The 25,055-nt window shown below is 33.5% G+C and overlaps 1 protein-coding gene across 1 annotated transcript in view; it reads left to right on the top strand.

The window, feature by feature from the left end:
- Positions 1-2,629: 2,629 nt before the first annotated feature.
- LOC123663978 (homeobox protein Nkx-6.2) overlaps positions 2,630-25,055 on the top strand; it is a 66,755-nt gene continuing 44,329 nt past the window's right edge. The window contains exons 1-2 of the mRNA XM_045598614.1: positions 2,630-2,936; positions 12,940-12,957. Coding sequence (XP_045454570.1) covers positions 2,630-2,936; positions 12,940-12,957 — 325 coding nt within the window. The remainder of the gene's footprint in view (positions 2,937-12,939; positions 12,958-25,055) is intronic.

Raw genomic sequence — 25,055 nt, 5'->3', positions numbered from 1 at the left:
AATGACTGATGTAAAACTGCTTTAGCTACATCTAACTCGTATCTCCCTCTCAAGTTCGTTCGCCACACCCGACCACACTTTTCGTAACGCTCACGTCATACATTCACCAGCTTACTCCCCAAGTCGAGCGTACGTAAAGAAGTTGTACTCCAAAAAAATTTACTACCCATCTCAACTATCTGTACAAATTATTGGTTTTAATTCCTATGTAATACAATGATTACGAAGTAGGTACCTACCCAAGATACTATACATACTAACCAATGTAGGTAGAAATTGGTTATATGAATGAAATAGCCACAAGTCCACCCATTTTACAAAAAAAAGTGTATCTAACTGTTTTAAAACTAAGTTTAACTTGTATTGTTTAGTTGTGGTAAACAATGAAGTGTGAATATATAATCACATCATCATCATCACATCAGCCTTACGCAGTCCACTACTGGACAAAGGCCTCCACAAGTTCACGCCAAAAATGGCGTGAACTCATGTGTTTTGCCCATAGTCACAACGCTGGGCAGGCGGGTTGGTGACCGCAGTACTGGCTTTGTCGCACCGAAAACGCTGCTGCCCGTCTTCGTCCTGTGTATTTCAAAACCAGCAGTTGGATGGTTATCCCGCCATCAGTCGGCTTTTTAAGTTCCAAGGTAGTAGTGGAACTGTGTTATCCCTTAGTCGCCTCTAACGACACCCACGGGTAGAGAGGGGGTGACTATATTCTTTAATGCCGTAACCACACAGCATAGAATATATAATACGTAAAACATTTTTTTGACCTTAGATATATTGACCTTAAGATATAAATAAACGAACGAAACAAAGCGAGTAGGTACTTACGATCTCCGGCGTCACTTCTAACTAAAAAATATATTTAAATAAGTAGATAATGTTGAGATACAGTAATTTTCATATTATTGTTTAAGAGGTATTCTATTAAATCTATAATTTTATTTTTTTATAAATATAATCGATTTTTTTTATTAAGATAATTTGAAAATAAATCTTAACTTTTAGTTAAATTTAAAAGAATACAGTTTCAAATTTTTGATCAATAATTGAACACATCTATTAGGGCCCTAGAATTTGAATCGAAGGGCTGATGGTTAAAAAGTCATCTGATTACGAATTTTAATAGATATCATTCTGCGAAATGAATGGAAAATTTAGAACCACTAAACTCCCATACACGGCACATCCATCCGAGATAAATATCATATTAATTACCATAAATTTATTTTACATAATAAAACAACCCTAAACATTTTCTATTTCGCTATTTTTTAAATAATCTCGTTTTAAAGAATTCATTGTTATCTAAATTAGCGCCGCCATTTTGTCGAGGGGGATGTTTAGCGATTAGGGATTAAAAAGCGTTTAGCTCACGTCGACTCTATTGTGGTGATTTTATACCACCGTATGATATTATAGGGAACATTTTTATTTTATTAACATTTGCTATTTTTATTTTGTATATTTTTCGGGAAGATGAGATGAAAAAAAAAATGTTCAATTTGTTATTATGAAAATTAATTATTTTAATCATTATAATTTTATTATTATTATTATATAATGTAATTGTTATTTATTTTTTTAATGTCTTGAATATTGTTTTGTAAAACTGAGAGTCAAGTGTCAAGGATAAGAATCAAAAAGTGTTCGATTTGTTATTACATTAGTTGTTTTAATAATTGTTTTTTTTTTTTTTGTAAATGAATAACAAACATAATTAAATTTTAAAGATTATAAAATATTTATTTATATATTGTGTTTAATGTTGATTGGGAAATTCTTTATAATTATTATTATAATTAGTACCAATTGTTAGTGATGAAATAATGCTATAAATAGCTATGCATTGTTTTATTTAGAAATCGAAACATTTTCAAGTAGGTATCAGAGCCACCGCGATGGTATAATAACAAGCCGAGACTCCATCGCTCTGTACTTATATTGAATACGTGAAATAATTAATTGTCATAGTCTGTAATACTAGGAAGTGTACGTTAACAATATCTGAGACGGCGAGGGTCGATTCAGGCAGATGGCGAGTTAATGCTCGGGGTGTTTTATTTCCTTGCATCGAGTGTCAATTAATAAAATATTTGTCACATAAATTATCGCGACAAATAGATCCTTCCGGTGTTTAGAGAGCCACACTAAGTAGACTCTATTCACTGCGGGACTTTTCGGTACAATAGTACGAGCGGGGCGAGGGGGGACGTGAGGGGGGGCACCGCAAAAACTGCACCCGACTTAATTATAAAGAGACAAGAAGCGCCATTAAATAGCGATTCGTTAAATCTACGCTCTCGTGTTAACACTACGTGTCGTCTGTCTTGCTCTGACGCGCGTAAGTATGACAGAGACGAAGCGTGCCTCTGAGCCGGGTCTGTAAAGGGGCGGCGACTCGGATATAAGGTTTAGATTGACTGGGCGTTCTCTATACATCGTTTTTTTTTCTGTTAGCTCCCGGTCCGCGGAGCTTTTCATTTGGTGTCGGTCCGCGCACGCGGCCGCTTGGCAGACACCTCTGATCCTTGAGCCGAGTCGCGGCGGATGTCAATGTGTGCGTGATACCCGCGTGTATAGACTATGTTTTAAGCTAAACCAGTGCTTGTGAACTTTGACAATGTCGGAACTGCGTGGTTCGCCGCCTCTTTCTAGAGCTCTGGAGGGTGGTTTTGGGGCTCCGCTAGCCGCGTTGAGCTCCTTGGCGGAGGCGCCTCCACCGGCGCCGAATCCTCACGGGATAGACCATATATTATCACGACCATCTGTCGGCACAAATATGGGGACGGGTCTGTTGACCCCGAGGCTGTCGCTAGCGGCGGCGGCGGCGGGTATGGCGCATTACCTACAACACAAGCCGCTCTACTGGCCCGGCTTTCAGGGCCTGGTCTCCAACCCCATGGCGTGGAGAGAGAGGCTACAATCAAGTAAGTAGAGTTTAATTTTTTAAACAACACGAAGCACTTTCGATGCAAAATGTAGAGGTCTCGTGTCGCTTACAAAAGACATCAACGAAATCAATGCCAAGTATTCGGCGCTGTCTTAACTTTAATTACCTACACTTTTTCATGTCAGTCGATTTGTATTTGTAAATTTTTTATATTATTTTAATAAGGAACATCCGCATTACGTGATATTGATAATAACAGAAGCATATTAAGGTTCTTTACGATTACTTATTTGTTTTGAATGGTCTACAGACATTTGAAGTCGTTGCTAAATGGCACTAAACTTAAAATTCATATCAATTTACAATACTCTAATTTAGCTTTACGTAAATTATTATATTTTAAGATAAATAAATTGATTATTATTCTCACATTCATGTGTCGACATATAAAGTAATATGTAGGTCTGTAACGAATACATATTGGATAATTAACCGCGTAAATAAAAATAAATTATCCTAATATGTTAATGAGGTGTTAAAAACTCAATTATTAATATATAAATTACTAAATGAATTAATAAACATCTCTAAAGAAAGAAAAATACCTTATTAATGAAGCAGGTTCAGATAAATCTTGTAAATATGCAAATTGGGTTCGATTAAGCGGACGTATTGTACTCGAATCGTTATTTAATTTTTTTTTTATATACTCATTTAATTTTTAAACATATTTATGATTGATACTCTTACGCAGGGAGCTATAGCGTGATATTTTACGGCCTATTTTGGACATGTTTTAAGAAATTTATGATTGATACTCATACGGAGGGAGTTATAGCGTGATATTTTACGGCCTATTCTGGCCAAGTTGAAAAAAAATATGCCCAATCGATCAATCTTAATTTCGTTCGAACAAACACAAACTTTTAAGCATTATTATTTTTCTTAAAGTTTGTTACATGTATGAAATAAGCAAGAAATATTCGTTTTATCAATGTTTATATATATATAAAAAAAAAAAAATTACTATACTTTACAATACATCAATCTAGACATTACGTTATTCTATTTTAATATGCGTAGCAGACAAAATGGTGACGATGATGAAAATTAATTTTCCGATGAGATGATATTTTACAAATTTTTTAAACTATTTTATACTCATATCGGAGAATGTAATAATATTTTAGTCACACAAGAATAGTGTCGTAAGTTTTTTTATGTTACTGCATTAAAATATGTGTACCTATAGTACAGAGCGAGGTAGTCGACGTAGAGGCAAAGCTTCTTAATAAAGATTTTTTTGTTGGTTTTGACTTTATATAAACGACAGTTGATATATTGCCGTTGTACATTTCGTTTTGTGTATTGTTTCAGAAATTGTAAATTTCTTTTTATGTGTACAATAAACAGTAAATTATTATTATTATTAATTATAATATACACGTTTGACTCAGTTCCAATATAAAATACGTTTTTTTAGTAAATAAGGTAGGTTAGTAAAAGGTAAACAACATTTAGAGCGATTGTAAAGATAGTTGATAATTAAAAATGGAAAATAACAGACAATTATAATTATTACTAGCTGATCCCGCAAACGTTGTTTTACCATATATGTTATTAACAACCTCCCCCCTCCCTTATAACTTAGGGGTATGAAAAAGATGTTGGCTGATGCTCAGACCTATTCGATATGCACACGAAATTTCATAAAAATCGGTCCAGCCGTTTCGAAGGAGTATTGTAACTAACACTGTGACACGAGAATTTTATATATGAGAATTAGGTATGAGATATTTTAATCAACAATACCCTATAGGTACATAATATTTATTCTTCTTTATAGGTATATTTCGTCTTCTACTTCTCTGTATACTTCTTTTTAACAGCGTAAAAGTTCAATAATAGGTTCTTTTTAGTGAATATCGAATTAATTAATGAATACTTAATACTTTTTTACTCAATTGTTAAACGGTCAAACAAGAATGACAATTACTCGAACTTTGACGATATAACAATCAATTCTAAAACATTGTTTAAAAGCAGTTTATTTTAATTATTAAAAGATCCTATTATAAGTACGTCACAGATAATTTTAATATTACAAGTGTTCAACTTTATTCACTATTAATTTTAATATTACAAGCGTTCAACTTTATTCACCTATTTAAATAAAAAAATATCAATAATTAAATGAGTCATTGCATAACAAATGAAAATTTAATTGATATTACTGTATTTTTGTAAAAATATGTATTAAATTTTAGTAAATAAAAGCATCTGTCAGTCATAAAAAAATGCTTTTGTTATCTGTCCGTCGGTAATATTTGAACTCGTTTGCGTTGCACCGTCGCTCTTTCGCGTCGGCGTTGTACCAAAAAGAGCATCTCGATAAAAAGTTTTAATGTACATAATTGTATTATTTTTATAAATAATATTGATATTTTTTAACATTTATAGGCTTAAGGGTTAACTGTATAATGTCTGTTATGGATTTGTTGGTTTGTTTTATTTTTATTTCTTTTTAAGTTCTTTTTTTAAATTACGAATACAGTTTATTTCACGAATGAACTACTAATTTAAAACATACAAAAACGTAAATTTATTTCATCTTAGTTGTAATTCTTTTGTTATTTTTTTTATGGTTATATTATTATACAAATTCAAGCAGTAATATTTCTCCATTATATTTAAAATAATTCACTGCCACTGTAAGTTAGTAAAAATGATATTTTATTTAGTTTAATATTTCCTAAAAAACAAGTTTAATTTAAGCATTAATATATTTTACATGCAAATGACACAAACTTATATTAAAGAATTATAAAATTAAAATAATCTGTTCATTAAAATATAATTTTATAATTTGAATAAATGAATAATTTACGGAAATATAAATTTAACATTTTAATATAGTTACCTAACAAATTTTAATAAATTAGGAATCTTAATATTTATTTAATAATGTAAATTTAGCACAATAAAAAAAAAGAAAAAAAAGGTAACATCAAAAACATCAAAAAGTTCCTATACATATTGTAAAAATCAATACTTTCAAATTTTTATCCGTGGTTAATCGATCACAATTCATCCTGTAACATTCCACAGCTGGGCATAGGCCTCATTCTCAGGAATGGTGGAATATTTTCCCTTGGTTAGTATTGAACAAAAAATTAAAGAGTACCGAGTTCGTTTGTTGTGTGATAAAGTCTAATGTTAGATATCCTATTTTTAATTTGAACGGCGTTAAAATTGTGATTGTCGGTAAACTTATATTAATATGTTAGCGGGTGTAAAGTTGTGAGTTATATCTACTATTACAATGCATGTAAAAAGCCACTGGCACGCCTTTATTGCTTTGTACTTTTCAAAAACTTCAACTGAGGTAGGGCACAGTAGGAATTTCCTGCTCAAAATATGGAGCAGCTCGACTGGGGACAAAGTAAATTTAGATAATTAGCAATTGTTTTGTAATTATTGTGGACAGCAATAACATATCATCGTTATGAAGAGAATGACGTACACGTCTGAGTCTTTGTCGTCGAGTTAGAGCAGGAAAATATTGCCTGAAAATTTCCTATTCAAATCTGGAGCAGCCCGACTGGGGAAGTGCCTCGACCTTATAGAAGATCACAGCTAAATAATACTGCTTTCAAACAGTGTGGTGTACCTGCTGGTGAATAAGGTAACCACAGCTCACGGGAGGGGGGGATTTTTTTTTATACCACTAGGTCGACAAACAAGCGTACGGGGCTCACCTGATGGTAAGCGATTACCGTAGCTTATAGACGCCTGCAACACCAGAAGCATCGCAAGCGCGTTGCCGACCCAATCCAAAGGATTGAGGACGGGGGAACTCGTACTCTATATATTTAAAAAAAACTGATATGATTTTTTTTTATAACGATATGAATGTGCTTAAAAAAATAATTCAACTTAAAATAGTAAAAGACAGTAGGTATAAGCGCTTTTTAAAGTTTATCTAGCTCGTTGACACAGTTTGTTATGACCCTGTTTTCTGCGCCGAGGGTTGCGGGTTCAACCTTCGCCTGACTCTAGCTGTAGTGTATTTATTACATATGTATTATTTGTAGGTATGTTTGTGTATCGAAAAATAAATCATAGCCATTTCAGCTGGCTGTAGCCTAATACGCACACACAAGCATTGAGTAATTTACCTTAGGAAGAGACGACCGTGTGTGTATGTCAAAGTTATATAGTACCTACAATGTGAACAATATCACTATGTGTTTCGATATACGACTTTATGAAATCTAAATTATACGTTATTTACCACAAAAATCAATATTACATTCACATACCTCGTGCTCATTCAAAACACAGACGAGATCGTTTAATCATATTTTTTAACCGACTTAAAAAAAGGAGGAGGTTACTCAATTAGACCGTATATATATATATATATATATATATATATGTTCGGGGATAACTTCGTCGTTTATTAACCGATTTTGATAATTCTTTTTTTTTTTAGAAAGGAGATATCCCTGGTGTGGTACCGTGATAAGAAAACCAGGATTTAATAATGAGATCATAGAGAAATCGAGGGAAACTCGAAAATCCGCATAACTTTTTACTGGGTGTACCGATTTTGATAATTTTTAATTTTATCGAAAGCCAATGTTTATCATGTGGTCACATTTAAATTTCATCGAGATCTGATTACACTTTTGGAGTAATCTTTGATAATGCGTATTTACTTGACAAATTTTTTTCTACCTACGTTGTATTACTTGTCGATATACCTAATTGATGTTGGTTTTTTTTTCGTTTGCTTGCAAACACAATTATATGTCAATACACATATACTCTTATTATATAAATTTTGTCGATATTTTTACCTGTGACCACAACAATATAAAAGTTATTATGAAACATAATAACAAAAAAAATTATCCGCTTACTTAAACAAAATATTTATACCACAATCTTGAATCATATCGCATACCAACTTAATACCTGTTTATGTTAAAAATAATCAATGTAATGAAATTAATTGAATATTACAATAACAAATAATACAAAGTGTCTGTCAGTCGCTGGATTTTACAGTTGAAAGTCAATAACATCACGTTTCAATAGATCGAACAAAAAATCGTTTAAGAGATCCACGCGTGGGCGCCGGTCTCACACGCTCCAGTGAATTAATAATGTGTCAACTTTTGGAGTGACACTTTAGTGTAATTTCAACATATTTTTACGGAATTCATGTTTGTTACATAATTCATTTCAATTTAAGATTAAAGATATTGAATTAATTTACTAAATTAATTATAATATAATTGCTGCGTGGTTACGGCATTAAGAATATAGCCACCCCCTCTCTTCCCGTGGGTGTCGTAAGAGGCGACTATGGGATAACACAGTTCCACTATAACCTTGGAACTTAAAAAGCTGACCGATGCCGGGATAACCATCCAACTGCTGGCTTTGAAATACACAGGCTGAAGACGGGCAGCAGCGTCTACGGTGCGACCAAGCCAGCCCTGCGGTCACCAACCCACCTGCCCAACGTGGCGACTATGGGAACACACGACTTCACTCCATTTTTGACACGAACTTGTGGAGGCCTATATCCAGCAGTGGACTGTATTAGGCTGAATTGATGAGTGATTACTAAATTATAAATTGAATACGCTAATACGTACTTAGTGACGCTTTATTTCATACAAGATATTACCAATTTCGTATCAAAACGAAGTTTATTTTTTAACCGACTTCCAAAAAAGGAGGAGGTTCTCAATTCGACTGTATTTTTTTTTTATGTATGTTACATCAGAACTTTTGACCGGGTGGACCGATTTCGACAAATTTTGTTTTAATCGAAAGGTGGTGTGTGCCAATTGGTTCCATTCAAATTTATTTGAGATCTAACAACTACTTTTTGAGTTATATCTAATAATGCGTTTTTACTTGACGCTTTTATCGTCGACCTACGTTGTATTATACCGCATAACTTTCTACTGGATGTACCGATTTTGATAATTCTTTTTTTGTTGGAAAAGGGATATTCCTAGTTTGGTACTGTGATAAGGAAACTAGGATCTGATGATGGGATCCCAGAGGAATCGAGGGAAACTCTCGAAAATCCGTAATAACTTTTTACTGGGTGTACCGATTTTGATAATTTTTAATTTAATGAAAAGCTGATGTTCATCATGTGGTTACATTTAAATTTTATCGAGACTTGATAACTACTTTTTGAGTAATCTTTGATAACGCGTAGTTACTTGACTATTTTTTCGTCGATCTACGTTGTATTACTTGTCGATGTAATTGAAGTCGTTTTTTTTTCGTTTGTCTGCAAACACAATTATTTCGAAAGAGTAACTGTGGATTGCCGATTATTGTCTGCAAAATCTAAATTCCGTATCGATGGTAGCTTTACTTGTACAATAAATAAAAACAATAATTAAAATTTTAATTTGTAAGATGACGGTTCAATGGTGCTTTTGAAGCCTATTTTAAATAAAATTAAATAAAATTAATTAAATTAATTAAGTAGATTAAAGCCTGTTTTTTAGGAAAAATTAGCAAATATATTTGTTATGATAAATGTAGATAAAAGTAGGTAATAGATATACAAATATCGAATCAAGTCTCTGCTCGGGAATTGAATCAACAATCCCTGAAATAGAAATCGGCTAACTAGCTATATTATTTGTCTAACTTTCATTAATTCATTTCATAAATTCAGGATAAAATATAGCCTATGTGTTATTCTAGATTTATGTATTGAGTTTCATTACAATCCGAGCAGAGCATATCGAGCATAAGAGTGACAAACGTTTGTTTCTAACAGGTGTTTGATTCTTGTAGTTGCTGTTTGTAATTCAAGACACTTCGCTATATTTTTGTTCATTGTAATATTTTTGTTTTGGTGTACAAAAAGTGTATTATTGAAGAAACACTTCTTTACGCACGCTTGACTTGGGGAGTAAGATGGTGAATACGTGACGAGAGCGTTACGAATTGTGATCGTGCAAGGTGAACGGAGCAAGAGAGAGAGGCGCGAACACACATTTTCTTTCTCTGTTTCTCTCATAGCCAAGAAGAGAGAAGTGCAGAAGTGTTACTTCAGTCGTTTGGTCTAAAAAAGCACACTCGTTATTTTTAGTTTAATATTTCTATATTTACTTTTGTATTTGAGTTACCAATTTGCGATTCAATACCAGAATCTTTAATAATTGAACAAATGCCTATTTCTACCTTTTATGTGGCTTAACCGTTCACGCAGAGAACTTGAGATTTTACATAACTTTACTCACTCGACCGTTAGGTATAATATGATTGTTGATTTAAGTACATGCAAGTAGTCTTTAGTTAGTAGCATAGTAGGGAATATATCCGCCAACCCGCATTGGAGCAGCGTGGTGGATTAAGCTCTGGTCCTTCTCCTACATGGGGAAAGAAGCCTATGCCCAGCAGAGGCATATTACGGTTTACTTATAGTTTTACGATCAACATTATTTTTTGTTAGATGTTGGGATAACAGTTAATGGACACGTATATAATGTACACAGCGTTGATAATCATCTGATCGTAATTTTTTTTACATCTTTACTTGCCTTTTTGTATGTGTTTGAATTTTCACCGACATGGTCTATATTTATTTATTTATTTATGTATTTATATTTATTTATATATTTTAATTTTAATTGTAATCTTAATATCTGATATTGTTAGAATTCTGTCACTTTTTTTTTTTTGTTTTCAATCATATTTTATTGGCATTTTAATTTTGTATACGAAAATATATATCTAAATTTAGACCCTTAGAGTTGAAATCTGTATGCCTTTTTTATTAATGTACTAATTGCTATTATTTGTGCTATTATTATGTGAAGACTTAACTGGTAAATGTATGGCACTTAAATTTTATTTTTAATGTATATCAAACTGTATGTCTTCCTAATAAACATAAATAAAATTAAAGTGTAGTTTAAGGATTGTGATATTGTTTTACTATCTTAGATATTAAAGTTGGTAAAATAATAATTATTTTTACTAGCAAATGAAACACACACGGCAGTTAAACTTCTGAAAAGTAGTCTAGGAGAGACTTTGCCACACGAATATAAAATACTGTGTAATGTATTCCATCTCATTCTCTCCTATACATTTATATATTTGTTTCTTTATCGTGACGTATTTTCGTTTCATTGAGTTTCATTGAAAACGACTTTAAAGAAGTATCACTTCGAAAAAAACCCACATCAATTTACATTGACACATAATACAATGTACAATCAACAATAAATACTTATATCAATTTATCATTTACCTAATTATATAATCTAATTTTAAATTTTCTTTTTTTTCATTTTTGCTGTTTGATTATTGCATGTTGTGATTACATTTAAAAAGAAATACAATTAAAATTCTTTGATTTATTATGTATAATATTTCTTTTTGTTTTACTGTTGTTATTTCTGTTGGTAATCGTAATAAATAATTAAATACTTAAAACATGTAAACGTAAAAATAAAACAATAAAAATGTAAACACATCGACAATAATATAATAACTAAAGATAAAAAAAAACTAGTAAGCGAAAATTACGGAAAGCTATTTCTACAAAAATAAGCGACATTTTTTATTGATTAACATTCATTTAGTGTGCATTATTTTGATTATAGACAGAACAATATTATTATTATAACAGATGCCGATATAAAACAAAATTTATCGAGTTATAAAAGCGATTGAATCGAAATTGAGAATACAGTCAATACTATCTCTATTTCCACATCGTTGTATAATATCATAGTAAAAAATGTTATATGTTTTTGATAAGCAAAATGCGAGACGAAAGAGTGAGCTGTCCAACTGGACTGATGCCAGGACTGACGTATTATATACATTTATACTGTCAATGTTTTAGATATCGCTTATGTTTGATAAATAAAAAACTGGCGAACATATATCTGGAAATGATGTTATGGTGAACGGAAAATTAATAAGAAAGCTTGAGAAAATATGATATCAAGAGATGATACGATATTAAAGGTTTTAATACATGGTAAGCTTTTAAGATATTATTCCCGAGTAGAATTTTTTTGGTCTTCCTTAGAAGGATCGGACCAGGCATGCCTGGTCAGGACTAGATAAGGCATGTAACGCAAATGATTGGTCTGGACCTGATCTGAGATGAGATTTCCTGATCGGGTCCAGATCAGGAAATCTCATCTCATCCTGATCAGCCGGTTCGGTCCGGTCCTTTTAAAAAATACGAATGTATATTTAAAAAAAAAAAAAATTAACAAAAAAAAGCAAATTGATATTATAAATAACACAAATTTAGTTAGCAACGGTGGACTTAACTCTAGAAGAGATCTCTTCCAGCCAACCTGTGATAGTGAGAACATTACTGTAGAACGTTACAACATTACTCGTATAATATAGTCTTGTTACTGTTCACAATACACATGTTACTATGTTGTTAAACAATTTTAAACATTACGAACAAGGTATTACACAACAAAAGTTTTGTAATCTACAACTTAATCTTCAGATTAAATATCAATGTAGCTCATTGATAGATTATTGGAAACAAATTAGTCAGGAACAAGTTTTCAACAAAATTCTTAACGCACTCCCTTTAATCTAATCGACATAAACAATACACTCATTCGCTCCATAATACCATAGATAGGAAAATTTTATTAATAACACATACATACAAATTAACTCACAGCACAATATGATAATCTTTTATAATTCCAGTTAAACCGTCAATATAGTCGATAACGCGTTATCTAATTAATTAATATCTATCGATTCGCCATAGCCCTTATCTGTGCATCACAATATTACAGACGTAATGCCTGTAAGCTTGTAATCTAGCTGATAGCTTCACGCTAATTACACTAGCTCTATGATACCGTTATCAGTCAGAACAGGTGGACTGCGTGTCTGTTTGTTTTACGATATGATTGTTAAATTTATATTGGTTTTATTCGATGGTGTTTATACAGATTGTAATGTTTGTTAAGCGGGAATATGTTTTGAATTGTAAGCTCGTTTTTCATTTATTAGTTATTAAAATTCATCACTTTAGCCTATCACAGTCCACTGCTGGACATAGGCCTCTACAAGTTCGCGACAAAAATGGCGTGAACTCATGTGTTTTGCCCATAATCACCACGCTGAGCAGGAAAGTTGGAGACCGCAGGGCTGGGTTTATTGCACCGAAGACACTGCTGCCCGTCTTCGGCCTGTGTATTTCAAAGCCAGCAGTTGGATGGTTATCCAGCCACCGGTCGACTTTTTAAGTTCCAAGATGGTAGTGGAACTGTGTTATCCCTTAGTCGCCTCTTACGACACCTACGGGAAGAGAGGGGGTGGCTATATTCTTAATGCCATAACCAGCTAATCGTAGCAACGGGTGGTACGAATTTGGTAGCAAATCTATAGCAACCTTCTTTAAAGACAAAAGACAGTAATGACTTCCGATAGAGTTGCGTTCACAGATATACAATAACATATTTTTACATTATACACTAAAACCAGACCAGACAGGTGACCAGAGCTCCTGGGGGGATTGGGGATTGGGTCGGCAACGCGCTTGCGATGCTTCTGGTGTTGCAGATGTCTATAAGCTACGGTAATCGCTTACCATCAGGTGAGCCGTACGCTTGTTTGCCGACCTAGTGACATAAAAAAAAACATATAGACTTAACTGAGGTAGGGGACAGAAGGAAATATACTGCTCAAATACGGAGCAGCTTGATTGGGGAACTACCTCGACCTTACAGAAGATCACAGCTATATATAGTGAGTAAAATGACCTATTGGTGTTACAGGCGTCTATAGGCTACGTTAATCGCTTACCATCAGGTGATCCCTAGGGTTGTTTGTCGACCTTTTTTTATTTTGTCTATAATGACTTCGCTATTGCGTCGACAGCGCTGAGAATCTACAACCATTGTAAGGAAAGCCAGATGTTGTTATATGCCGCAGTCTCTTAACGGCATCACCACGCTTAAGAAAAATAAAAAAGTAAAAAAAAGTTAAATATTGTATTTCGTATCTATTTCCTCAATAATATGGTTTTTCTAATCAATTTGATGTGAATAAAAGCGGTTGCCGTTCTTAAGTTACGGCATGACCAAGAACGATAGGCTTTGTATATATTACAATATCCAATGTATGATATTTTGTAGTTTATTTTAAAGCATACTTAAAATTATTAAGAGCTAGCTGAGCCCTGCGGTTTCACTAACGTAAATTTGAGAAAAATCGCACTAAAATATTATATACTCTACTATAGACTTTTTCGTGAAATGAACCACCCAACACAAAAAAAATAAATTGATTTGGTTAATTTTTTTTAGTATTAAAACATTCCGTGGGCCTTAAGGAACATACAAATTAATTAGTCGAATCGGTCGAGCCAGTCGAGTTATGCGCCTCGCAATTATTTTTATTTATATAGAAATGGACATACGCCTCTATGAATTTAATTTCTAGTGTTATCTATACTATGATATCGTGAAATCGTGAACATATTATAAGTAAACTAGCTGACCCGGCCACGCGTTGCTGTGGCTAAAGTTTTTGTTATATTACATTATAGTAAACAATCTAAGAGGAACAATAAGAGAACATCAGTCATTGAATTATACGGTATTTCGTTCACTACAAAATAAATTTAATTAATTTTATAGCGTCAACAACACGTGGTAATTATGCTGTTAAAATGTAGCTTATATGACACGTTCGTAGATTTACCATAGCAGCGCCATCTATTGATTACTTACTTAACCCAGTCGAAAGGTCTCGACATCTGTTAGAATCATTTGGAGTTAACAGATAATTGTGACTGTCAAATAATAACAGACAAATAATTAGCAATAAATTAAAATTGCGACTATATTTTGTGATTTAAACTATCCTATCTCTCAAGTTGGATCGAACTGCACGTGGTGTGCAAATTTTATTATAATCGGTTATGTGGTTTAGGAGTCCATTGAGGACAAACATTGTGACACGAGATTTACATATATTAAAGATATAAAAATGTCACGTCATGTTTCCGATATTACTAAAACAAAGCAGACATGAAACATCAACACAGCAGGTAATGTATTGTTAAAACATGAAGCAGCCAGACTGGGGCAGTTCCTAATCTTACAGAAGATTACAGCTAAATAATGCTGCTCTCAAACAGTGTTGTGTTCCTGTGGTGAGTGAGGTGGCCACAGCTCATGGAGACGGTCGAGGGTCGAGACGGCAATGCGATTGAAATGCTTCTTCAGACACCCATAGGTTACGGTAACCGCCTACCATCACTTAACTTGTACGCTTGTTTGTGAACTTTGTAATAGCTACAAAAAAATAACAAGCGATGTCAGGCAACATAGTATGTTGTTAAAAGGCATTTATCACGGTTGGGTAGAAAATTTAATTAGCCATATTACAGCTCACGCCCGAGTTAACTCGACTGATAACACATTGATAAAGCGCCGACAAATTTCAATAGAGCGGTATCAAGTGACTATCTCTATGAGGTGTTATTTTGCGTGGGTCGAACTTTTTAATAATTGTATTGTATTATGAAAAAAACTTCATGCAAGATATTACCAATTTTGTATTAAAACAGTTATTTTTTTTAAAAGATTAACTGCGAAATTTTTTGTCGATTCTTCTCCGCAGACTCTACATACTAAATCGCGGGTAACTTCATTTTTAACGATAATTAAAATTATAATTTGTAAAATGACGATAAAGATATTTTGATTTTTGACTTTTTTTATCTGTCTAACAATTCCATGACATGTCAAAAATATGACAAAAAATTGGCAATGTTTGAATTGGAATGCCACACATAGGTTATAGCAACAATAATAACTGTTAGTAGCGCTAGGAGTCGTAGATTCGATATTCGCATGTGACTAACGTTGATATGGGACATACAATTCGTTGGATTCGGAATGTAAATTCTGCAGAAAAGAATCGGGAAGAAACTTCGCAGTATAATATATAAACTCTGTTTTAATACAAGATTAGTAATATCTTGCATGATATATCAGCGTCATATGAATAAAATAATAAATTGAAACATTACAATAAACATTGTTATGGATTAATAAGACTGTCTAATAATCAAAACATCGCTATAAAGATCTTTACAGACACGTCGGAACAAAGCGTCCGCGGTCCGGAGCGTGATGGCGCTTTTGAAAACACTTGATGTTTATTAAAATCACAAAACCTTCGCAGACCATTACGTATTAGGACAGGGTTCTATTCGAAGCGATACACAGCTGCGCTATAGTTATGTGGAAAAGAAACATAAAAAAAGAAATGAGAATGGAGGATGAGAGGATGTTAAAAAGAAAGCACAAGCTTGATATGGTATGTTTCTTTTTTAAATGAAAGGTATTTAGAGAGTCATTGTATCTACTTTTTTTTGTAATCTTTAAAAGGTGGGTATATAGGTATAGCTGTTTTCATTTTATTTAATATCAAAGAAATCTTACCTTTTAAGATTATTAATTTATATTATATTCTGCATTAGTAATTATATGTTTGACGCATTTGCAGATAATTTTAATTTAAAAAAAAATATGTAAAGTATACTTTTATTGAAGATTTACTTACGGAAATATCCAGAAATTACTGCGTTATTAATTTTTATTAAAAATATTCATTTTAAAAAACAAAAAAAATCTTAGCTTTATATATTATCGCTTATCTAATACAAAAGCGGCCTATCGTCCGGTCGGATGTTATTAATTAGTGCAGGGCGGGCTGCGGTGGCCTCCCGAATGAAGTGGGACACATTTTTTTAATTACCCGACACCTCCACCCCGACAACACCCCCCGGGCATCAGCATATGTCGGGGATTAAACTTGCCCAGTGCTAGTTGAATTTGTATGCTCCCCGCTGAGTTGCCTTTTGATATTTTTTAATAAATATCGTATAATGAAAAGTTGTATTATTTTAAATTTTATTGGTTCAATATAAGTTGTAGTTTCATGTTATATTTTGTACAAGATTTTACTAATGCTGTAATAAATATACCCCCCTTTCCCAAGAGTGACTGCGGAGTTTCTTGCCGCTTATTCTCTGCAGAATCTATATACATTCTGAATCGATAGTAGCCTCACTTTTAACTGTATTTAATAAAAAAAAATATTATTTTAATTTGTATAACAACAATTCGAATTTTTGATTGATTACGTCTAATTTTATTGTCTTTACTACTACTCTAAGGCAAAATCAATACTTTATTGAAAAATACTTCAAAAGCACATTTAACAAACTAAAATAATCTTTATATGTATTAGCTATAATTGTTTTATAAAAATTTATCAATATTTATTTATACTTTTCACACACCAATACATAATTGACAAAATACAGAATTACATTTGCAAGTAACACAGTTGCATTAGTTGCAACAGGCGGCCTTATCGCTAACGCAGCGATTTCGTCCAGACCTTTGATCAAAGTACTGGATATGGAAAGTGGATATATGCTAGTAATAATATATAAATAACACACATAGCTACACGTCTGTATGTTTTTAGTTTTTAAATTTAATTTTTGTACAAATGACCGCGACCGGTCATTATAATATAAAAGCAATTTCCTTGTTAAATATTAATTTATTCATATTATCTAAAGATTTCTTATTGTACCTATACTAACTGTTCCCCGCGTTCCACCTGCGTTAATTTGAGAAACAATATTAAATTATTAAGAATTATTATTCATTTTAATAAAATTAATTATAATAGAAAGAAAAGTTAGTAAAATAAAAATCTAACTTCAAGGAAATCTTAACGATGCAATGAAATTGAATTAGTTATAATGAAGCAAGGGAAATTAAATAAAACGCGGAATTACAGCGTTTCCATTTCCTTATTTCTTAGTCTGCGATGAAAATTCGTGGTTATGGCGACTGATTACAATTTCACTGCTACAATGTGTATGCCTTAGGTTAATGAAAGTAGACATCTCGCTTGGATTCGCTTGCTTTACTACTTAGAATTACTGCGATAAGGCGGTGGTCTTTTAAAAGCAACCTTACTAGTGGTAGAGTAGCTTCTATCGCGCTCTTGGTTCTAAGCTATTTAGAATTACAGGGGCTCTGGATACCTGTGGACAAAGAAGTCTATGTGTAATATACACACACACATCAGCCTTTCGCAGTCCACTGCTGGACATAGGCTTCCACAAGTTGGCGCCAAAAATGGCGTGAACTCATCTTTTTTGCCCATAGTCACCAAGCTGGGCAGGCGGATTGGTGACAGCAGGGCTAGCTTTGTCGTATTGAAGACGCTGCTGCCCGCCTTCGGTCTGTGTATTTCAAAGCCAGCAGTTGGATGGTTATCCTGCCACTGCTCGGCTTTTTAAGCTCCAAAGTGGTAGAGGAACTGTGTCCTTAGTCGCCTCTTACGACACTCACGGGAAGAGAGGAGGTGACTATATTCTCTGCTGCCGTAAGCGCACAGCTACTTGTTGGATCTTGAATGAACTTCTCTCAGAGAAACTTGCAATGAGTACTGCTTAACGCCAATGACGTAGCGAGCTTAAGCCGCGCTCGGGGCACAATATTTTTTTGGCGCCATGATGCCCTCCCCCTTGCTCCCTTAAGTATGTTCAAATCCTTTTGTTTATATAAAAAGTTCATATATTGCTATGAATGGTAAAACGTTAACGAATAAGTAACAAAGTTACGATTCCGTTATTATCTCAAATGTGATTCTCATTTAACAGTCGGATCTGTGTTTAAACCGTCTCCTAATGTATCGCAATGGGGTGTCGGATTGTGCGCGATAAATATTTTAATGAAATCACCCTCAAGTCGAGCCTCGTCCCGAGGGGTCGGCAGAGGGATGCCGCAGACTGCGACGAGCTCGAAATATGGCGCCGCGGAACATTGCAATTTGTTTCAGGGCTTTTGTGCTTAGATATCGCGATATTTGTAAATTATTTTTATTTTCGTGTTATATTTATATCTATATTCAAATACTTACTGTAAAATCAAATCAATCAACACATATAATAAAAGTCTAACGGGTTGCTGTCTGTGCATTTAAGATATATGAGAAAAAATATTATTGGCACCTTTATCAACGCAAATAGCACCCAAAACAATGATTTTAAGTTTTTTATTTGTGCACGCTAATCTCAGAAACAGCGCATCCGATTTAGATATGGTTTTTATTAATATATTTTTGGTAAATATAGCTTAACATTTAGTGTTTGTTTTATGTCAATCGGTTCATAAATATAAAAGTTGTACCAATTTAAAGAATCACGTTGAACATGTAAAGTCACTGTTCCACGCGGACGAAGTCGCGAGCACAGCTTGTCTGTAATACATTTATTTAACAGCAGACGTTGTCTGTTGTGATGTGTCGAATGCGTGAAATTTAAATAATCGTTAAGTTTTCGCTAATTTTCCTATTTTCCTCCCGTTCCAACCTTCAAACAAATAATGAAAAAGGTCAAGAAATTTTTGAAATGGTACCGCCGTCCTCGAGTCTTGCGCTTAGGGATTCATTTTTGTTTATAGAGACTTAAATATTAGAAAACCAAAATTGCAATATATATCTTAAAAATTTAGGTAAATTAATTATAATTTATCTGAACGAACGAATGTAGTGGGTATGTATTATACGACTACATTAAGAAGACACCGACCTCGCGTTACAAAAGTGTTACATGAATGTCTCGGAGCGATTCAATCATTTATAATTAATCTGAAGATTAAGTTTTACAACACACAAATACTACAAAAATGTTGTTATGTAACACTACAAAAATGTGTTTATGTAATGTAAATAATAAAGTTACAAGCCTTTGTAATAATGTTACAAATAAAACAAATAAATAAGTAAATTAACGCTTGTATGACAGGTAACAGCCGACTGGTATAGCTACATATTTTTCCGATAAATAGATACAAACACACATATATAAATACATATATACATATATATACAATGCTCGAAACAAAGCAGAGTCACTACAAACTGCGCCAATGCAATGGGCTAGTCAAACACACATGTCTGCACTTGTCATGAAATACAATGTAGTAGGTATATTGTTACTGCAGTAATGTACTTGTAACGGTTATATACCTTCTAATAACACATATGATAGAAACTAAAATATATTCATGCATATATATTTAAGCATACAAAAACACTACACGAGAGAAACGCTACTTAAGACTCAAAACAATGTTATATTATAAACGAACCCTAACCCCATCTTACGGTTTTAAAGGAAACTAACAGTCCATGACACATTGTTGAAGGACGTGATATATTGTGTCGTATTAACACGTGTCATTGTTTTATATTGACACATGACGAGGCGCACATACGACGATTAATTAAACGCGACACATGGCGACGAAATTAGGGCGATACACGGATTGTTGGATATAACTCATTCGTTAGATAATTATAAGTTTTAAGTTTAGCAGATACTTGACATAATCGTGGTTTATCATGAGATCATTAAAGGAAGTCTTTTTAAACTCTCTCTCTTTCTATCTTCACTAACTTATATCTCCCTCTCAACTTCCGTTCGCCTCACCCGATCACACTTTTCGTAATGCTCTCGTCACGTATTTTCCAACTTACTCTTTAAGTCAAACGAGCGTAAAGAAGTTTTACTTTTAAAGGTGTCAGCTTCAAAAAGCGAGAGATTAATATTAATATTTTTTCATACATGGCATGAGCTTTTTATCATGTTTTAGGAGTAAGCTCAACAGATAGGCTTAGACTCCAAATTACCAGAAAGTAAATACGAGTACAATCATATCAAACGTAATAAGTAAATATGTTATGAAGTATAACAATGTCTGTATTAATACTAGCACAACTCACGGGTATTTTTATGTCCACACATACTGCTTATAATCTACTGTCTCCTCACAGAATGTTTTATCACCTAATCTACGAGTATTTAACATTTTATTAGTAATCAACATTGACATGTGATGATCGATACAATAACGACGGCAGTTACAGTTAAGCGCGTGTACTAAAACCGCTGATAGGGCGCAACGGGTTTCATACCGTTTATTGCTTTCTAATAGAATTACCATCATTTCGTACTATTTATTATATTTAAAGAAACATTAACTTAAGTTAGGAACAGAGGATCGTGTGTATGTTAATCATATTTATTAAATATAATAATTATATTTATTATGAGTTACAAATATATTGGTAACTAAAGAAAAACAGATTAAAAGTGGGTGTGTACTTATGTACCCACGCAAGAAGTTACACTTCATTGGCTAGCTAACTTCACGTTGTTAACTTCTTCGTTGACTAGCTAACTTCATGGTGTCGGTTTTTTGTGACGGTGTGCGCGCGCATCTTGAAAATTAACTCACATCAATTTTGCCTAATGAAATAAAAAATATTATGATGTTATTGAAAAGACAATTTTAAATTGTATTTAATGATAATGATATTAACAAATAAGAAAATTAAAAAAAAAAGACGTGTGGCACTCGGGGACTGTCGCGGTAAAGCTATTGCATAGCATTTTGTATCAACTTATGCAATTATAATTATTTATTTAATTTTATTTATGCAGTATTTCTTTTTCTTTGATATTAATTCAAGTTACACTTTTTGAGCGTGGTGACCGATAAGAAAACAATTTTTTTTTCTTTTATTAAATAAATAAAAAGTTAATATTGTTTAAAATATTTTTATTATTTTACAATACATGTGGGTTTTCATTCATATTCAAAACACTTTATACACAAATTTTACAAGTACAGCTATTCACTGTTGTACATAAATACCTATACACCTATATACTTTCTCATAAACAGCTGCTTATGTATTCGTCCGATTTCGGAGCAGCTCGTCTCGATTCGTGCGAGTTTCGTAGAGTCGTACAATACGTCTAATCGCACGCACACAACGCCGTGTCGAAGACTGCCGAACTGAAACGACGTTAGACGATGCACGGCCTTCAAGCCATACCTCCGTGCCCGTCGGAGTGGGGAGCGTGAGGTTTTTTCGTTACGGAATTTCTGGATTCGGTCCCCGCGCTCAAGGTCCGCGATAGAAGCTATGCAATAGCTTAAAATACCTACACAATGAAAAAAATAATAGCATTATTTTATAAATTATTGTAATTTATGATCCATGATGTAACAAATATATATTTGATACATATTCGTTAACAAAATGTTGTGAGTAAATACGTGTAGTTCTCTGCAGTTCTATGTTATTTACTAAGTTTAATCACATCCTTTTAAGATTGTGGTTTCTGAAAAGTTCAACAGTATCGTTTCGATATAACAAATAAAAAAAAAATCATATTTAAGCAAATAGTATTCAATTAGTAGAGTAAAGAAAACTATATAGAGAGAAATATATATATGTATGACTGTATGTATAGTTGTATACATTTATTAGTAGTAATAGTTATAGCAGTAGATGTGTTGAAACCTTCAAACAACATTAATTTACAATGCCTCAGTAAACTCACGACAAATATACGTATTTCCATGACGCCTCAGCACATATTCATTATAACAACGTAACACGCGTCGAGAACGAACAGATTCACAGAGACACGCGCTCACGAAATCTGTGTTACATCATGTATAAATAAAGCCACCCCCACCCGCCCCTCGGAGAGAGGGGGCGAACGCTTCGCGGTCTCAAGGAGCCCGACTTATAAAGGGTTGTACTGAATAAAGTTGCTAACAAAACGTTTTAATTGTCCCGCCTTGTCCCGCGGTTTGCTCCGAGAACTTTGTCAAGTTTATTGTTTGGATCATAAAGCGAAGTTAGGCCGTTTGCGAGCTGTGATAAAATTGATATGAGTTCGCTGTTTGCTTGCGCTGATAACTACGCAACTCACTTTATTGACATTACTTATAGCTAGCTATTAATTGTAGCCTGCGCGAATCATTTCTATTGATTTCTTGTACTTATTAGTGTAGTACCTTTTGTATGTCATACACACATATATTCTTATATACAATCAACAATTTTTTTTGTAATAATATTCTTACACACACATTAAAATGCACACACATTTTTTATATATATATAGGTGAGTGTATTGTGATGAAATAATTCGATAATTGAATTGTTTCTAAGTCCATTTCATTCGCTCCTACCCACGCATTAACTACTCAACTACAATAATCTACAACACGATATCTTTTTTCAAATAAAATCATTAAAAAGCTATTCCGAGAAACTAAAAGAATATTCAGATACACATATGAAGCATATGTATATAAAACAGGGAGGCGAGGGTTATATGTACACACGTTATCGTACGTACATCCCGTTGGCTCCTCGTTAGACCTACAAATTGCGCCCTCCCGGGATCCGCACAGATTTACCGGGATAATTGTCCCGCTATAATTATCCCGGTGAAGTCGTCCCGGTAGAATCGTCCCGGTTATAATTGTTATTGGCGTTGAGACGGCGTTTGTGATGTCGAAATAGGCTCGACACTTTAGTTCTGACTGCGTGTTAGATGTTTATGGCTTTCGATTTTAACATACATACGTAGAAAATAAAGTTATTTCATTAAATCTTTATGAAATAAAGTAGGCATTATTATTTACTTATTGTACTCTAAGACATACTGATACAAATGCTACAAATATTCAAATATAAGGACATTCTTATCCCTAGAAGAGATTTTTTCGAGTACCTGAAATGAAAAAATAATAATACGAAATAGTTTTTAAATGACAGTGACAATAAATATTAGAAACATTTTAACGTGTCAATGAACCTGATTGATTACAGACTAGTTAAGGCAAGTTAATATTTTACAAAACGGTATTTAAATTATTATTATGATTTATTTTATAAATGCTTAAAATCTATTTATTAATACGTGAAGCAACAACTTTGTACCCCTTTTTACGAAAATTACACACACGGAGGAGTATGAAATTTCGCACACTTATAGTTTATATAGAGAAGGAGTGTAGAATGCCAATTTTATTTTAATTATTCATAAATATATATTACTTAAAAAAAAAACAATACACACACTACCATGTATTTGACACACACACGCATATTATATACTCTTTTGTTGATTGTCAGTCTGGAGTCAAATTGAAAAATTAAGAAAAAGGTTCTTTATTATCATTATTTTTTTTTCTAATTTAATTTTTTTATTATGGTCGAATATCCACCACTGGGCGATCACTAGTTCGAATTAATCGACAAACATAAGAAATATATTTACATACGTACTTTTAGACGTAGTATATAAACGTAGAAAAGGCACTGAACACGTAACATGCATTAAAACGAAACGGACCTGCCAGTAAATAGACCTACGAGGTATTTTAATCTTTAAATCGAAACCAATAGAGCTTAAAATCAAGTGTAGTGTGTAGCTAGTGAATGGGTGTCAAATTAATTACGACCATAAGTTAAGTGTCGCAGAGTTGGTATTCGGTTGCGGTGAGTGAGTCGGTTGAGAGGAATCGATGATACAGGCGAGGACGTCATATGGACGGTTCAATTTTGGTACATAAGCGAGTTTTGTAATTAAACTAGTCGTTTCGCGCGGCGTTATTCGTTTCGATTTCACCTTTCTACCTCTATCTGTTTAGGGGGTGGTTTGCTGCATCCTATAAAGCTGTTTTTTATATGACTATGGCGGCAATTGAGCCTACGACCCACCTGATGGTATGTGGTTACCGTAGCCTGTAGACCAGAAGCATATCAGGCGCACTATCTCCGACTCTGGCCATCTTACCACAATCTTATTTAGCTGTGATCTCCTGTAAAGTTGAGGGACTTTCCCAATCGGGCTGCTCCAGATTTAAAGCAAATATATCCTGCTATGCAAAATACTTATAGGTAGGTATTACTTACACTTCAGCCTGTAATATCCCACTACTGGGCATAGGCCTCTTTCCCCATGTAGGAGAAGGATCAAAGCTTAATCTATCACGCTGCTCCAATGCGGGTTGGCGGATATATTCCCTACTATGAGTAACGATCGCTATCAGGTGTACATGATAACAACCGGGACCGACGGCTTAACGTGCTCTCCGAGGCACGGTGGGGAGACCCACAAGGACTGAATAAACACCCAGACCACGGCAAACACCTGTATGGCCAATACAAATGTTTGTCATGTGCGGGG

The sequence above is a fragment of the Melitaea cinxia genome, chromosome 21 (genome assembly GCF_905220565.1).
Source record: "Melitaea cinxia chromosome 21, ilMelCinx1.1, whole genome shotgun sequence".
NCBI lineage: Eukaryota > Metazoa > Arthropoda > Insecta > Lepidoptera > Nymphalidae > Melitaea > Melitaea cinxia.
Note: the sequence above shows the minus strand (reverse complement) of the source record. Positions and strands in the feature narration are given on the sequence as shown.